The sequence below is a fragment of the Mauremys reevesii genome, linkage group 10, assembly GCF_016161935.1.
Source record: "Mauremys reevesii isolate NIE-2019 linkage group 10, ASM1616193v1, whole genome shotgun sequence".
In the NCBI taxonomy this organism is placed as follows: Eukaryota; Metazoa; Chordata; order Testudines; family Geoemydidae; genus Mauremys; species Mauremys reevesii.
In genome coordinates, this window is record NC_052632.1 from 8,603,527 (window position 1) to 8,622,348 (window position 18,822).

General features: G+C 42.7%; 1 protein-coding gene across 2 annotated transcripts in view; it reads right to left on the reverse strand.

Moving 5' to 3' along the window:
• Positions 1-18,822, reverse strand: part of LRRC28 (leucine rich repeat containing 28) — a 76,346-nt gene that overhangs the window by 23,115 nt on the left and 34,409 nt on the right. For both annotated transcript variants that reach the window (XM_039492264.1, XM_039492265.1), the window contains exon 6: positions 1,353-1,559. In XM_039492264.1, the coding sequence (XP_039348198.1) occupies positions 1,353-1,559 (207 nt within the window). The remainder of the gene's footprint in view (positions 1-1,352; positions 1,560-18,822) is intronic.

Below are 18,822 nucleotides of genomic sequence, written 5' to 3' on the forward strand. Positions count from 1 at the left end.
TATTTATTCTGTGCTGCTTTTTCCCTTAACTCCAAGATTTATTATTCAATTCCACATGCACAGATAGTAAATTATCTCCAAATGTTCCACAGTGAGGTCCTATTATTAAGAATTACTGAGCAAGGTCAATTGACAGGCTTTGATGTTTCCCATTATTTTAAAGGTTCCTTTTAAAACAGACTATGTTTTGAATTGGAGTCTAAAAATAAAGCAAAAGTGAGGTGTGTCATTTTCTAAGGGGTTTACTTCCTTCTTTTTAACTAAAATAACAAACATTTTAACAGATCTGTGGCTGATCCAAGGTATTGCATTCTCATGGATAAGGTATTAAACAAATAAGGAAAACATCTGAATTAAAAAGGTACACAATTTGGCCCAATTAGGGTTTCACATTTCAACTTAAACCTCATTTTGTTTCTCCAAAGCTTAAAAACAAAACAAAACAAATCTCATCTCTCTCTTTTCTGAAGAGGTTCCTATAGAAGGAGGAATCTTTTTTAGTGTGGGTTAACGTAACTGTATTTACATGCAGTGGACCAAATCTGATTGCTTTTTTCTTGTTTCCAGAGACCAAACTTGAAGCACATGAAAAAGCAGCATTAATATGTGCTCATATTCTAGCTGAGATGGGTCCTTGCAGAGCCCAGTAAGAGTAAAAATAATCTACACAGGGGAGAATGAGACTGTCCACAAAGACCTTTGACAGGCACCATGTATGCATGAACATGTAGACCACTTCCCATAGCACAAGGCCACACACCTGTAGTTTCGCCTCCATGGCTCCTGCAGCTGTCCTAGTGGGTCCCCATGTACATCATCAAAATAGATGATACACTGAGGACACATTACAATTTAGGATATGTAGATATGTAATACTGACATTTCTTGATATGTAGATATGCAATACTGACATTTCTAGTGATATATAGCTTTTCCAGTTACTGGGTTTTCATGGCAAGTTTTTAAACCTCTAAATGAGGATTCAGTGGTAATTTTCCAGATCTAGCTATCAGAGCTAAGTCATTACAAAAAGCAATGGAATTCAGATTGCCCCATACTACATTTATGCATTAGACTAGTTTAGTCTATAAAGTGTTCTTCTGCTTTGTAACTCAGCTAAAATATAGCAAACTGAACTGCTCTGTCCTAACACTTTGAACAACCATGAATCCAAAATCTTAAGATAGTAAATGAAAAATAAATTAACTAATATCACTGTATCATCTCCCCTAATTCTGAGGTTGTGCATAAAACGTCATGGATCAAAAGCACTACTTGTTAAAATGAGGCTTTTACGATGCTCGTTTTCTTTTCTATTTTTTCCCTGCTGTCTAAGGAAGGCAGTCACTCACCAAGTGGCAGAAATGCAAGACAGTTTCCAGCCATGGACAGCTCGTTGAGGCTAGGGAGTTGGCAGAGGTGGCGGGGGACACACCATAGATAATTCCCGTCAGCACTCAGGTACTGCAGGGAAAGGCACATATGCAGCCTTTCAGGTAAAGCTATCAAACGATTGGTTGAAATGTCCAAGGTCTGCAGCTCCCTCAAGTCTCCGACTTCTAGAATCAAAACATCAAATATTCAGACATGGCATTAATCACTGTATTTCTGCAACAAGAAGACAAAAAATACAAACTGAAATACAGCTCACAGAAAAACTTTACGTATTTACATGAATGTGGTAGCCTCTATTTAATTTGTTAACCAACTCCATCCTTCTGCCAGGCCAGCCTCCCTCCACCTGCCCAAAACTAGCACAAGTCTCCCATATGCTCCCTCCCATTACACTTCCCCTCTTTATCACTGCTTGGCTTCTTCACCAATACCAGAATTTGACAACTATCATTTACTGCAAATTCCCTCCAAAATGTATTTGTAACATCCTAATAATGTATCATTAACAACTGTTTAAACATTAAGGTATCATCACATTTTATGTTTGCACAAGATAAGGATAAGGCAAACTGGAGTCATCTAAACCTATTAAGAAAAAACAGCCCTCCAAACCACTTAATTTGTAACTGAAGTTCTATACAGACTTCTCTGGATATCATATTAAAAATATGATCCAAGCTGCACAGTTTTAAGTAATTAAATTTCACTGACTTGTAATTACATTTAAAAATACAAAAATACAAAGGTTCAGCAAAGTTTTGGAGATCGATTACTATGAATGCTAAATTCTGGGAGAATAGTTTTTCTATTATTTGGAGTGTATTCAGATCTGATGCATTCACATAGTTCCCTTTTTCTTACCAAAATAAAAGTTTGGAAACCAATTAAAAACAAATGAAGCAGGTTTAAGCTCATCAGTTCTGGAACTGCCAAGAGCACCATGCTACATATCTGTGTGTTATGATGTAAGAACTTTGGCTCAGAACTGAGCACTTCATTTCTTTTGCTTTGAAATTCCCTGGTTACCATTTTCCCCTCAAATCCTTATCTTGGGGAGCACGTATCAGCTGGGCAACATGTGTAAATATATGAGAAAAAAAAGTTTGCCTAAGGTAAATTTAAATAAGTATAAGAAAAATATCAAATGTCATATATCTGGTTAAATATGGTAATCAATGTGAAAAAACTGCAGCCACCAGACATCAAATACTTCATATTTACACACAAAAAACTGTCCATTACTTTCATCATTATGTGCTTGAAAGTAAAACTCAATTAATGTAGTTATCTGTAGGTTTGCATGCACACACATACAAAATCATTCTGATCCCATTTTCTGACTTTTTATGCTGAGTTATGAATTTTTAAAAAATGTGTTATTTGTTTCCCCCCAAAATTTTATGCATCGTTACCTATGGAACCTATGGCCATAGGCACATAATGCATTTTACGATATTTTTTACTACTAATATAGCAACTGTAGGTTTCAGAGTAGCAGCCGTGTTAGTCTGTATCCACAAAAAGAACAGGAGTACTTGTGGCACCTTAGAGACTAACAAATTTATTTCAGCATAAGCTTTCGTGGGCTACAGCCCACTTCTTGCATCTGAAGAAGTGGGTTATAGCCCACGAAAGCTTATGCTCAAATAAATTTGTTAGTCTCTAAGGTGCCACAAGTACTCCTGTTCTTATAGCAACTGTAGTTTGTGTAAGTACCTCTGAAAAAATACAGCAGAATTTTATTGTGTGAATACTTATACTAGTATGCAGTCATCCGTATTTTCTTGTGGAACTGCCTTTATTACTATAAATATAGGTATAAACAAATGATTGGACCAAAACCAAAATCAGGACAGTGAGTGGAAATTATAAATTCATAAAACAAAGTACATAGTTGAAATGCTATTAGTGAAAATGTTATACATGAATATAAGTTCATATTAACTTTTGTAACATCTGATAATACAACACTGATCATCTTCTTAATCAGATTCTCCCAACATTTTTACCTGCAGTGGGATTCATACACATATGTACATAACGTTTCAAGTAACTCTACCAAATATCAACACTAAATGTGCTTAAAAAAGAACTACTGGTAATTAGCACTATTTGTTCTGCACCCTGGAAGGGCTAGGCTAGACTGGGAAAATAGACTGTGTTTAATAATCTGCTAACACACGTTAACTAATATGTTTTACAGTGCAATCTATTTCCCAAGTCTAGACATGCCTGGAACTTTACTCACTTTTCTGAATGCACAATTTGTAGCTGCATGTTTATAATTACTTCTATTAATTTTTTTTAACTTGAAGAACATTGCAAACATTTGCACATTGAAGATTTCAAGAACTCTTCATTTTATGTTTCAAATAATGTTCTATAATTTTTTTGTGGGTAACAAACATTCTTAACAAGACCTGCAACCCATGTTCACACAAGTAGAATCATTGACTCCAACAGGACTATTTCTGGGAGTAGGATTTGCAGGATTGGGACCCCACCTTCTATTCTGGGAACACTGATGGTGAGATACACATTAAGAAGCAGATTAAAGTGACTGATTGGGGGTGGGGGAAATAACCCTGTTAATTCTTTTCATCCAAAGATTCCAAAGCATGCCATAATCTTTCCAGACTATAGGCAGGGGCGGCTCTAGGAATCCCGCCGCCCCAAGCAGGGCGGCGCACCGCGGGGCACGCTCTGGCAGTGCCGGTCCCGCGGCTCCGGGGGACCTCTGGCAGACGTGCCTGCGGAGGGTCCACTGGTCCCGCGGCTCCGGTGGAGCTTCCGCAGGCATGTCTGCGGGAGGTCCACCCGAGCCGCGGGACCAGCGAACCCTCCGCAGTCATGCCTGTGGGAGGTCCCCCGAAGCCACAGCTCCAGTGGACCTCCCGCAGGCATGACTGCGGAAGGTCCGCCGGAGCCGGCTGCTGCCCTGCCGGCAAAATGCCACCCCAAGCGCGTGCTTGGCGCGCTGGGGTCTGGAGCCGGCCCTGACTATAGGTCTGATCCTGTGAGGTCTTGACTGCTTCCATGAAAGGTGATCAGTGCCGTCAACTCCGATGGCAAGAAGTACTCAGCACCTTGCAGAACTGGGTTTTGTGCAAAGAGGGATTACTTCACCCACTCCTGAATGCAGTCATCTCTGGCATGAAGATGGTAGACATGGTTTTTTCAGGGTTAAATACAACTATGGAGAAAGGGGATTTAAAAAAAACTACTGCTCTGTCACAGAGATTTTTTTAAAATTACAATCAAGGTAGTACTATTTCTGTTAAACAAGAATCCTTTGTGCCCCTATACTCCCTCTGCAGCAGCAGCTAGAAAATCAACTATTAGCAGAGCTCTGCTGGCATTTTCTATGATGCTTGGACCCTAGCAAGTAAACAAAAAGCTATGTTAATTTCAAGCACTGTTAGACACAATAGGGAAGAAAGGAGAGAGAAATCAAATGGGGAAAAAGACAAACAGGTAAAGAAAAATACCATTTTCAAGATTCTGAGAGAGTACTTAAACAAGAGAAAAGTAAAAAGTTGTAATAAAAGTTATATTGGGCTTTGTGTTTTTCAAATTGTTCTGTGAAAACATTAAAAATTTAAAATACACGTTAAACCTTAAAGATTAAGAGAAAAAAAAGTCTATATTCCCCTCCCAGCGTAAACAATTCTACAGTTATGTGTAGTAAAGAGAGGACAATAGATCCCAATAAAATACTTGACAACATCCCTTTATAAAATAATGCTGTCAGCAGGAACAGTTTCTATACGGAAGTAACAGTTCTCCTCAAAACCTTTTGGTTACTCATTTTGATGCTAACAGTGCTCAATAGCTTTAATTGCTTTTCAATACCTGAAATACACACTTGAAATTAATTACTAAAGCACAATAATTGTTGAATAGGTGCACAAAAGCAACATAGTAAGAACAGTCTCATTTTTAACAGCTCTCTACTCATGACATATACACAAACAAAGCCCTGTGCTTTAAAACAGTGACAGGAAGTGAGCCACCTACATTCAGCCAAACCACTGACCACATGCAGTTTGTAACAGGCTCGATTATTTTCATGCACTAACCTTTCCCTCTGCCACTAAAAACAGTTTTCTAAGGCTATGTCTACAGTAAGGACCATGCAGCTTTACCGCTGTCAGGTCACTTGCATAGCCGCTCTATGCTAGTGGGAGAGAGCTCTCCCACCGGCGTACAGTAGAACCTCAGAGTTACAAACCCCTCGGGAATGGAGGTTGTTCGTAACTCTGAACAAAACATTATGGTGGTTCTTTCAAAAGTTTACAACTGAACATTGACTTCATACAGCTTTGAAACTTTACTATGCAGAAGGAAAATGCTGCTTTTAACCATCTTAATTTACATGAAATAAGCACAAAAACAGTTTCCTTACCTGGTCAAAAACATTTTTTTTTTAAACTTTCCCTTTTTTTTTTAAATAGTGGTTTATGTTTAACACAGTACTGTACTGTGTTTTATTCCTCCCACCACCACCCTGCTGCTGCCTGGCTGTGTACTTCCACAAGAGGTGTGTGGTTGACCGGTCAGTTCGTAACTTTGCTGTTTGTAACTCTGAGGTCCTACTGTAAATAAGCCACCCCACCAGCAGCAGTAACTATGCTGGCGGGAGAGTGTCTCCCACCAACATAGCGCTGTCCACACCGGCGCTTTTGTCAGTGAAACTTATGTTGGTTGGGGGTGTTTTCTTCACACCTCTGACCGACAAAAGTGCTAGTGCAGACATAGCCTAAGAGAGACAGTGTGGGGAGCTGAGAGCCCAGTCTCTCAGCTCCGCAGGCAGCTCCCTGCCAGGAGCCCGACTTCCCCACAGGCTCCCACCCGGGAGTGGGGTCCAGCCACCCGGCTTCTTGTGCCGGCTCCCAGCTAGGAGCGGGGTCCAGCTGCCCAGTTCTCTAGGACAGTGGTTCTCAAACTAGAGCCGCCGCTTGTTCAGAGAAAGCCCCTGGCGGGCTAGGCCTGTTTGTTTACCTTCCACGTCCGCAGGTTCAGCCGATCGCGGCTCCCACTGGCCGTGGTTCGCCGCTCCAGGCCAATGGGGGCTGCAGGAAGCGGTGTGGGCCAAGGGACATGCTGGCCGCCCTTCCTGCAGCGAACCGCGACCAGTGGGATCGGCTGAACCTGCAGATATATATAACTAGGACCTCTGTTTACATCAGACCTGGACTGACTCAGGAGGAATTTAAAAACAGCTTTTAGTTGGTTATAGCAGAGATGACCCGTACCTGTCAATAGTGGGCGGGGGGGGGAGGAGGGCAGTAGCTTTAGCAGACGTTAGTGAGCATTCTCATTCCATGTGAGCATGCTCCGTACAAGCCAAGCAGCAAATCGCAGGTGGGAGTACATGACCCTGCATCCCCCCCATGAGTTGTTTCTGGGTTAAAGCAAATATTATATACCTTTAAATACCACATTTAATGGCCTATCCAACAGATCACATTTTGCAATTGTTAAATATTTAAACTTTTCTAGCACAAATTGGCACTTATGATAGTTCTATGCCATCTTCAAATAAGCAGAGTTTGACCACTAGTGAGAGATGGTATTATTAGATTTGAGGAAAGAAAAGGAGAGGAAAAAAATCACATTTTGTCGCTGATGTTATACAGCAATTTTTTTTCTAGAGTTTAAAGAGTTTCACGTTTATTGTCCGTAAGAGACTTGCAATAAAATGACCTTGTTCTCCATTTGTGCTATATAACTTACCACTTGTGGCATCGCTACTTTAAAAAAAAAAAAAAGGAGATATTACAGAGGATAAGTACAAGGTGTGAACCAAGGGTTCTCAGGACAAATATTTTGGTGGCCTCAGTGTGGCCACCAACGCTTGCTGGTGGCCGCTCTCACACTTTTTTCTAAAATACTTAATGAGCTTTAGGAAAAACAAATATGCACATAATATGTCTAAAACATTGTAATCTATTTATTGCTAGCTAGTAAGTCTGTTGTGAAAAATGATATTAAACATAGAAGTATCACATTTCACTTATATACACACTACAAAAACAGGCTACCTTATATTGTGTATATTTCCTCCATCTCTTTTCCACCCTCACTCATTTGTCAGTGTCCTTGTACATGATATCTAACTTAAAATCAAATCACGTTCACCTTCCCACGGAAGGTAGTAGACTACTGAACAGAGTGAGACTATACATGAATAAAGGTGAGAAAAAGCTAGTTCTTAAGGCAAAAGCCCTTGAGCACATGCTTAACCGTAAGCAGATAAGTACTCCCACTGAAGTTGCAATCCCACAATCACTTTTTACTGTATGTGATGCTCACTACAATGAACTGCCCCATTGTAGACTCACTAGGTCAGTCAGACTTCGCAACAGCAAGTGCTACACACAGTGCCCCTAATTCAGCAAGTCATTTAAGAACACACTTATCCTTAATGAATCTAAAATGGGACAGTGCATGGCATGGTAAGCAATGCACACCAAAGTGTTTGTCTGCAGAGCTCTCAATCTAAGAGCCTAATCCTGCAATAATCCTTTCTCAGAGAACGAAGTGAGAGAGTGTGCGGGAGGGGCCATTTAGGAACACAGGTTACTCAAGTCCACGACATTCGCTGTCAGTCTGCTTTTTAGGGCAGGGACTGTTTTTATTTTGTGCTTGTATACTCCCTAGTACAATAGGACCCTAATCCTGAGCAGGACCTATAGACATTCTTGTCCTCATGGTACTGTCATTTTAAGCGACTGGAGTATTTTTGGTGTTGTCTTTCCCCTGAGGAGCAGTTATTTCCTACACTGGGTATTCCTGTGTGGTATGCATGTGAGTATGACATGGAGTGTGAAAGATAGTAAATTCTCTTGTTTTCTTTCTTCTTTACTGAACAGAGTGTTCTCTCTCACTCTGTTTATCCCTCAGAATTAGGGGACTCCCCACACAAGGAAATATTGGTACCAGTCTATCTCTACCAATGCATAGGGCTGCCAACTTTTTAATTGCACAAAACTGAACACCCTAATAATAACTGGAGATATACCAATCTCCTAGAACTGGAAGGGACCTTGAAAGGTCATTGAGTCCAGCCCCCTGCCTTCACTAGCAGGACCAATTTTTGCCTCAGATCCCTAACTGGCCCCCTCAAGGATTGAACTCACAACCCTGGGTTTAGCAGGCCAATGCTCAAACCACTGAGCTGCCCCTAGCCCCTAGCCCCTTCCTTTCCCTTCCCTGATGCCCCTTCCCTGTCCCACCTCTTTCCTGAGGCCCTGCCCCCCACTCACTACAGCAGGAGGGGGCTCCAGTCTGGGACTGAGGGATTCGTAGTGTGGGAGGGGGCCGCAGGTTGAGGCAGGGGGTTGGAGTGCAGGGGGGAGTGAAGGCTCTGGGCTGGGGCCAGGAATGAGGGCTTTGGGGTGCAGGAGGGGCTCCGGGCTGGGTCAGGAGGATGGGGTGCGGGCTTGCCTCTGGCAACTCCCGGTCAGTGGCGCAGCAGGGCTAAGGCAGGCTAGTCCCTACCTGTCCTGGCACCACACTGCACTCTGGAAACAGCCAGCAGGTCCGGCTCCTAGCCAGGGGGGGTGGGGGGGCAGGGGTCTCCGTGCACTACTCTTGCCCGCAATCACCACCTCTCCAGCTCCCATTTGTCATGGTTCCCGGCCAAAGGGAGTGTGGAGCTGGTGCTCAGGGCGAGGGGCAGCGCATGGAGCCCCATGGCCCCCCCACCTAGGAGCCGGACCTGCTGGCCGCTTCCAGGGTGCAGCACAGTGCCAGGACAGGTAGGCACTAGCCTGCCTTAACCCCGCAGCACAACCGACTGGACTTTTAATGTCCTGGTCAGCGGTGCTGACTGGAGCCATCAGGGTCCCTTTTCGACCAGGCGTTCCAGTTGAAAACCGGACACCTGGCAACCCTACCAATGCAGATCCCCAGTGCAGATGCACTCCAGCACTGTAGTATGGGTCTTGCACTGGTGCAGTTTACCTCATATAAACCCCATAATACACCTGTGTAGCCCACATATACTGAGGATCTGCATTGGTTTGAATATCACCCAAATAGACTAGTGCTCTTAAAAAAAAAAAAACAAGAAAAAAAACTAACAGGCAAATATAACAAGCTGACGTAGGAACTGGTGGTTGCCTGGCTACAGCTAGCTAGTCAACTAGCCCATCCTTGATTAAGTTACAGGTGCAGCAAACTGGTAAATCACCAAGAACCTGAGACAGGAAAAAAGGAAAGGAGCAGGAACCCTCAGGAGAAAGTGAGGCTGGCCATGATGCTTTGGAGTGAGGACCTTAAGCCAGACCTGATTAGTAAGCCTCATAGCACTTCTGAGCCAAATATTTATGCTAATTTTGTTGCTATTCTTTTGTGCTCATATTGGGGAAGGTTAATTTTATTTGTTTGTTACCTTTTCCTTTAAAAACACAAACCTCTGCTTCTTGGTCTCTGTGACAAATAGCATCATGGTAGGATCCCCCAAATTACTTTAGACTTCTAATTATTCCAAGCAAAGACCCATCAGTTATGACTGTCATAACTCATGATGCATCCAGATCAGAGCAGAAAGATTTATTTTTTCCTTTTCTCTAGATTATTTGAAGAAAGGTACAAAATGTAACCCACTAACACCATACGTTGTAAGGGTTGTCTTTACATTTTTTAAATGAAAGAAAACTATGCTCCTGGTCAAGCAAGGTTATGTCCATGCATGTTACCACTGGATATGCAGAGTGGCAGATTTTCACACTTCCCTGGAGGAAAAATGTTGCCTCCACATCAAATCTCAACCATGAGGCCTGCGGAGTGGCAATTCAAAAAACGCTCTTTAGCTCAGAAGCAGAGTGTAGCACTAGTGGGGTCACCAGGCTGGTTTTAAAATACTGTTAGAGGACACTTTCTTTTCATAACTAGGATTCTAAAACAAAACACAAAGTGAAAACTGAACTCTTCTCATTACACCTTTTCCTTAACTCTCAGTAAGCACCATAGTAACTTCAGATACGAGATTTGGCTAAAGGAAACGTTCCTTGTGAACAAACAGCAGTAAAGCTGCAGAGCTTCCTAAGCAAGTATTTGATATTAAGATGAACCATCAAGAGGAAGGTAGCTGGCCCTAGACCAGGGCTTGGCAACCTTTGGCACATGGCTTGCCAGGGTAAGCACCCTAGCGGGCCAGGCCGGTTTGTTTACCTGCCACGTCTGCAGGTTCGGCCAATAGCGGCTCCCTCTGGCTGCGGTTCACTGCTCCAGGCCAAGGGGGGCTGCGGTAAGCGGCGCGGGCCGAGGGATGTGCTGGCCGCCACTTCCCACGGCCCCCATTGGCCTGGAGCGGCGAACTGCGGCCAGTGGGAGCCACGATCGGCAGAACCTGCGGATGCGGCAGGTAAACAAACCGGCCCGGCCCATCAGGGCGCTTACCCTGGTGAGCCATGTGCCAAAGGTTGCCACCCCCTGCCCTAGACAATGCATTTAGGATAACAGGGCCTGATTTTTGGAGGGGCGGAGAGCAATCACAACTCTTCTTGAGATCAATGGGAGCTGCTGCTGCTCAGCATCTCTGAAAATTAGGCCAGAAAGTCTTTCTATTTTACTAGGAATTGCCCCCTTTTCAGTCATTTGGAATTGCATTCCTCCAAGCACATAAATGGGTAGTCATAGTCCACAAAACTCACACATTAAAGGTACACAATACAATTACTAACTGGAATACACTGTTTAAACATGCTGTGTGTTAATGATTCCAAGTAAGGATTGTTAATTTAACACAGACATGGACTACTTTTAATGACTATAGCCCTTAATGTTAACTATTGATGCAATAAAATAAAGAAACATGAACACAGGTATCAAACTCCATATGTTTGTGATGCATGCAATGAAGAAAGTCACTACTTAATGCCTATAGTTTTAAGCATTTGTTTTGAAGGGTTTTTCACTTAGTTTTAGTGGCATGAAATCCTATTTTGCTTGAATTCACTTCATAGATTAGTTGAAAAAGGATGCCAATAATTGAGAGATTTTTTTTTAAATCCTCTCACAGCAATACATGTAACTGAAAAAGTCAAAGTTCTTTTCCATTAAGACCACCAACTTTGGGGTGAGTGTTCTGATTTCTACATTTTTTGTATTTGTTCGGGTTCTACAGGTTCAATAACTTTGTTTTTCAGGTTTCCTGAGTAATTATGGCCTAATGGTAAATTTCATTTGCCAAATGAACACATAAAAAGCAACCACCCATTGGTCGAGCTAATCATCCTAACTTATGGCAAGCTTGCAAGAAACAAAACTGAAAAGACCCAAGTGGCTTCATGGATCAGTTTTATTTTTTGAGACTAAAGGGTTCTATAAATCAGCTCATATCATTCAGCTCTTAAGACATACAGCATTATGAAATAACATGACAAAAAACTAGGGCTCCAGGCTTGATCTTCATTCAAGCACATAAGCCACACATGGGAGCACAGGTCACTTAGTTCCATTCAGCCCGGAGTTTCTTGAAACAAATGAAGTTTATTAAGAAAGACATTATAATTAAAAATATATTATGCTCTTAAATTAGGAATAGATTTTATAAGAGTACCTAAGAATCTCCATATATTGTTAAGAACAAAGGCGTAAGTATTATTTTTTCTTCCAAAAGTGGTGGCCAAACAATCTCTAGAGATTAGCTAGCTATCATTTAATTTTGGCTAGGAGATAGAAAGTTTGCAACCATATATTAAGGCCAGATTTACAGTACAAAATTTTGCCGGTGTAGTTATCTTGGTCAGGGGTGTGATCTGTGACTGACATAGCAATGTCAGCAAAAGCCCCTAGTATAGATGCAATTGTACCACCAAAACTGCAATTTTGCAAGCTTTTTTCGCTTGGGGGGAGTAGAATAAGCTATGCCGACTAAAGCGCAGTTTTGCCAGTATAAGCTGCCTCCGTACTAGGAGTGCTTTACAAGTGCAATATATTGGTATACCTATACTGTCAAAGCATGCCTATTATAGATCTGATCTTGGCAAAGAAGTTTCTCCTCCAGTTTCATACACTTACAACTTTACAAAACAATCATTTTTTGCTCTGAAATTTTTCATGCTTCATCTCTGTTCAAAGGTGAGGTTCTCTGAAAGTTTAGAAAATCAATTCAACTTATTCTCTGGAAAAAAAAATCACCACCACCTTGCTCTAAATATATATAAATAGTGACCACCATCCCCTACCCTAACAAACACAACTTAAATAAAAACAAAACACTGACTTCAAACATGGGCCTCAATTCTGCAAACACTTAAACAAAAGCTTAAATTTACACATACAGACAGACAGTCCCATGCACATTTGCAAGATTGGGGTCTTGGCATCTAAGAAGGTCTCTCTAAAGTGTTCAGCTTTGTCCAATTTGGGGGGGAGGGCGGAGGTTACGTAACAGTTTTAAGGGGCTGAAAAGTCATTTAATAACATTGTGAAGAGCATCTGCTATGAAATCCCTCCCAAAAATATCAAGATGGGCCATTCTCCATCACCACTGATTTGTCACACACGTGGACTGTTTTAGATTGCTGACAGATCAAGTAGCATGAAGGAGACTGTTAATGTCACAGTGCCACACAATTAATAGCCTTACCCTGTATGTACTCCCTCCCACAAAAACAAATCCAGAACACATCCCTCTCCTCAAAAGAAAAACTGCTCCAACATCAAAAAGTCACAGGCATGAAATGTCAGATTCCAAAATTTCAGGATGTCTCTAAAATTTTTGCTACATTTTAAAATTTGCATATTTTAAACTTTCATTCAAAAAAAGGTACATTTCTTTCTTTTTCCTGTACCAAGATATAGGTATCACAATATAAACAATTGTGCTAATGGCAGCTACACCCAACACAGAACTAGCAACTGTGAGCCCTTCACCTGTCACCTCTAGCTTGGCCTACTGCAATGCGTTCACCTAGTGGCCAATCTTAAAGGCCACCCAGAGGGCAGAGCATGCAGTGGCCCACCTAAGCAGGGCCAACAAATACAACCACATTACACTAGTACTCTGCACTCTATATTAATTTAAAGTCAAATTCCAGGTCCATTTCTAGGTCTCCTTGTTCTTCTCTTCAAAGCCCTGAAGAGAACAAAGCCTCAGCTATCTTAGTGATCATTTCCCTCTCTGTGCTCTCCTGCATGCCCTAGCTCAGCAGGGATGTTTCTATTGCTGGTTCCTTCTATAGGTTTGATCTTGCATGCACCACCAAGAAACAGTCTTTCTAAGGTCAGGCTTAAATGGAATCTCATCACCATCAGAGGGCACTGCGAGACAAACCTATTTAAGCTTGTATTTAACATAGCTTTTTGCATACAATGTATTTAATCTAACTAGCCCTCTAAGTTGTTCTCTCAGTTGTTTCTTATAAACCTGCCCTAAAATAAGATTACCTTGTCGATGGACTTCTGGTGTAAACACATATATGAAATACACAAAAATGTTTGGAACCAGGCAATCAGACTCTGACTTTTACTTTCACCAATGGTATTATTTTGTGTTGGTAGACAACCTATATGCTGACGTGTTAAAATCCAGTTGTTCTCCAGAAGCTACTGGAAAAGGTAGCCTTATATCAGGCACCATTGGATTAGAGGTTAGAAAGCAACATCAATAATTTATTTTTGTAAGACGTAGTGTTCAAATGGAAAGGCAAAACAGCAGTCAAACTCCTCCCTTTATAAGACTAAGGTGTATGTGTAAAGGTGTATATGTGTGTGTGCACAGGCAAATATGGAGAAACTGCCTTGTTACCGCCCCTAGGTATGTTACTCAGAACCTGACTGTTGCCAGCCACCACCTGTAAGAACGTGGGCATCAGCGCCAAAGAGGTGTGTTTTCTGTGCTCCCAGGAGGAGAAAAAGACTCAAGAGATAAAAGCAGAACAACAGTAGCTTAGTAAATATTACATACAAAACACAAGAACATTCAAGTTGCAAAATCTCAAAAGTTATTTTTATTTATGTAGGTTTATAATAATAGATACCTATCCAAGGCTCTGGGCCCTCTAATATAATTAACTATACAGCAAATACAATTAAATTAAATCTCAGCAGCATTAAAATCAGTTCCACAGGAACTCGATCATCCAGCCAGCAACCTACTAGAAGTATACCCTCAGCATGCCACAGAAGTCTCAGTATGTGGACTATTTTGGACATGGATGGGAGAGCAGGTTCCAGAACTTCAGAGCCCTCCCAGAGAATGCCATGCCAGCTGCCCCTATTCTTTTATAACAAGAAGCATCCATCTTGATGGCCTCTGCTGTGGCAGTATGGCATGAGGGGTGAGGCAATAAAGGTAATAATAAAAAAAAGGTAATAATTGGAGATATACCAATCTCCTAGAACTGGAAGGGACCTTGAAAGATCATTGAGTCCAGCCCCCTGCTTTCACTAGCAGGACCAATTTTTGCCCCAGATCCCTAAGTGGCCCCCTCAAGGATTGAACTCACAGGCCTGGGTTTAGCAGGCCAATGCTCAAACCACTGAGCTATCCCTCCCCCCCATCTTTCAGATAGTTCAGAAGTGCCAGATTTAATTTTACCTGTACAACCTTAATTCAGCCTCCATGTGCATTAGGGTTGCCAACTTTCTAATCGCGCAAAACTGAACACCCTCGTCCCCGCCTTCCCTGAGGCGTGGCCCCTTTTATGATGCCCTGCCCCCACTCACTCCATCCCCCTCCCTCTGTCGCTTGCTCTCCCACTCCCCTCACTCATTTTCACTGGGCTGGGGCAGGGGTTGGGGTGCGGGAGGGGGTCAGGGCTGGGGCAGGGAGTTGGGGTGCGGGAGGGGATACAGGGCACAGGCTCCTGGAGAGAATTTGAGTGTGGGAGGGGGCTCAGGGCTGGGGGTTAGGGTGCAGGAGGGGGTTCAGGGTGTGGGCTCTGGGCACACAGGAGGCTCAGAGAGGTCTGGGAACACGCCCAGTGCATTTTCTATGCAAGTAATTCTATGGATCCAGGCAAGTTCAGCAGAACTGTGTGAAAGTTCACTCACTGCTAGCACGCCTCCTTGTGGCCAGGCATGGTACAGCATCTCTCTCACTGTCTAGAATTTCCTGCCAATGGCTGCTCTGGTCCTTTGATGGTTTGCCTCTTCCCATGACTCGGCCTTCTGACCAAATCAGAATTTAGTCCACCCCTTCTGGGGTAACAAATTCCTACAAATAGTTCAATTCCCTTATAACAAGACCTCACACTCTATTCTCAGGCCTCTCTGTCATCCTGGTCCCCTTCTCTGGACTCATGCCCCCTTGGCAGTGGCTAGTAGGGGAACCTGGACCCTCCCACTACACAGGATTCCAGCTCAGAGACCCTATAATCAACAGCCAAGGCCTGCTCCTTCGGACTACTTGCTGCTGCTTGCCTGGGCTTCTTTCTACCAGGGCCTTTCGGAGCACATCTGCACTGCAGCCGGGAGCGAGAGACTCACACTAGCGGGGCTTGAGCTAGCGTGCTAACATGGACATCGTGGCTCTGACAGCAGCTGGGACTCAAGCTCACCTGACCCTCCTGGGTCTGAGATCAAATGGCTATCCCAAGTCTCCAACATCCACGTGCCTATTTTTAGCATGCTAGCTTGAGCCCAGTTAGCGTGAGTCTGTCTACCTGAGCTGGAAGGCTCACTTCCAGCTGCAGGGGTAGACACACCCTGAGAGTCCTGGCCCAGAGAGAAGGGTGAGCCTAAAGAGGCTGTGGGGGGAAAAGGCCAGAGAGGGCATGTCTACATTACACTAGAAGAGCTGCAACATGGCCACGGCTGGCCTGGGTCAGCTGACTCAGGCTCATGGGGCTCGGGTGCAGGGCTATAAAACTGCAGTGCAAATGTCTGAGATTGGGCTGGAGCCTGGGTTCTGAGACCACATGAGGCGGAAGGGCCTCAGAGCCTGGGCTCCAGCCCAAGACCGAATGTCAACACTGCAATTTTATACCCCTGCACCGGTGTCCTGCAAGCTCGAATCCGCTGACCTGAGCTCTGAGACTCAGTACTGGGGCTTTTATCGTAATGCAGACTTATCCTCAAGGCCCTGCCCTGGAATCATCTAACAAACATCCCAAGATGGAAGTATATAAACGCAAACCAATGTCCAAATCCTGCCCTTCTAACAAGGTTTACCACTGGAGCCTGCTCCACTCTCAGTGGCTGCTCAGTCTCTCTTGGCAGCTTGCCAGCCTTCTCTACTCAACCAACGACCCAGGGCTAACTCTCCCTCGGCCCCAGGTTTTCTTCTCACAGCCTCTCTATTCTCAGAGAGTGACTGCAGACTCTCCTGCTCTCAACTTCCCCTGTTTGTAGTCTCAGTTAAGCTTGGTTCTCCCTCCAGGTGCAGCCTAGTGTGTGAACTGGCTTCTCAGGCCCATGTTTCAAGGCCAGTGTGGGGTACACACCCCATCACACAATGGAACGTTCAATGATTTTAGCAGCAATCTCTACAGAGCATGATCAAATGCTGGTTTTTAGAGGCTAATAACTCAGTCAAAATTCAATGCATTTTCATGGAGATAATACAAGGTATCTCACTGGTATGAGGCTATCCCCTTGCCAAATTTTAAATTCTTGCTCCAAACATGGAGGTGTTGAGAATTTTTAAAGAAATGAGTGGGAAATGCTTTTATTGGCAAAAATGGCTCTTTCCCCCTAACTTTTTCTGAAACTTTCCAAAAAACTTCAGCCTGAGACAGAGTGGAAGCATGAAAATGTGCAGACCAACTAATTATAGTTTGGCAAAATTATAAGCAACTGAAAATAGGGGCTTATAATGGAAAGTGTTAGGCTACCTTAATTATAGACATCACTACTAGCTCCACCTAGAATGCCAACAAACCTGTTACCATCACAACTATATTTAGTAATCAAATCATCTGAAACAATTTATAAACGGTTACCTTCTCCTTTTCTCACAACACACCTGAAATTAAAGAACCTAAGCAAAAAATTGTGGTAACTTTGATTTGAAAATCTATATAGAATTGTACAAATAAATCACCACTACAACTGCTCAAACAAAGCAAAACCAGAACAAATTAAAATACTAGTTATGTAGCTTTTAATTCTTGGTTATCTGCTTTTCTAGATCACACATATCCAGTTGGATAGGAACAAAAGTGATCAAAAAAATTTAAGGAAACTTTTGCTGGATGTGACCAACACACAGACACAAAGTGTTCTCATTGGTAAAAACAAACGCTAAGGGAGCAATTACAGCTTTCAATTCAAATACACCTTTTGGCACCACTGATAGTTATATTTCTGTCTTTGACACAGTTATAAGCGACTACTTCCCATGACTTTCAAAAGCAAATTCACAATATTCTATCATCAGTATGTGAAAAACAACCCCATTTGAGCTTCATTATTTAGGTCTGTGTGCCATGTCTCATCAGTTCTCAGTAGCAGAATCAGTTTTTTTTAAAAAACAGTCTGTGCAGAAATACATTTTTCAAAATAAAACAAACAATGCATTGTTTTGATGGCACGGCCTGGAGCTCTTTATCTGATTGTTATCAAAGTATGTTCTAGAATTGATCAAAGCAGCAATGACAACTTAATGTTCTTTAAAGTTATGTATCACTGCATAACTAACTTCCCACTCTTGCCTTGTGGCCTCTGGCTCAATGTGTCATTGGGAGTATTCTCAAAGGTCAGGAGATTTCTAAAAACCCTCCATTACACAGTGGCAGCTGTAAAGATGGGAAAGGCAGAAGTGTGGAGACAGGGTAGCTTAAGTCTATCAGCCTTACCTCCCACATGCCACAGGAAAAATCACTCTTACCACTTTTCCCTTCAGGTGCAAGGTTTCTCTCAAAAGGTATTATATGTACTACTGTTCTATAAGTAGTACTTTAGGATGTGGTAGTAGCTGGTCCACATTTAAGAATGGGTCTTGCTTCCCGTTATAAATCTGATAAAGAGTCTTTGGCCCTCTTCCTATTTTAAAATACTCAATTTAAAACGCTCCTACGGTTTCGAATTTGCCTTCTACTGTCTGTGGCTGGCAGATAGTTGGTTTTTAAAATCATGTGTGAGGTTACTGAGACATGCCATTTTATGGATAGGGGATACAGAAAAAAGGTGTTCAACACAGTTTGAAAATTCTTGCCACAGCTAGGGAACAGAAGCATGTAAAAGGCAGAGAAAAATGAGCAAGTGACTTTGTTGGGTGCTAGAAACTATGGAGATGGATTTGGTATAATAACCTAGTTAGAAGAGCATTTGTAATACAAAGACCTTATAAAGCCCTTCTCCCAGTAAAGCAGCACTCCCCGCAAGTATTTTAAAAAGATTGAAGAAGAACGCAAACTTCCTCATCCTGGCATGATGCCCTGGCCTACCGGGGATTCACCTTGAGGATATTAACAGTCACACAGGTGGAGAGATCCTGGCCCAGAGGAACATGCACAGCTCAGAAAGTCT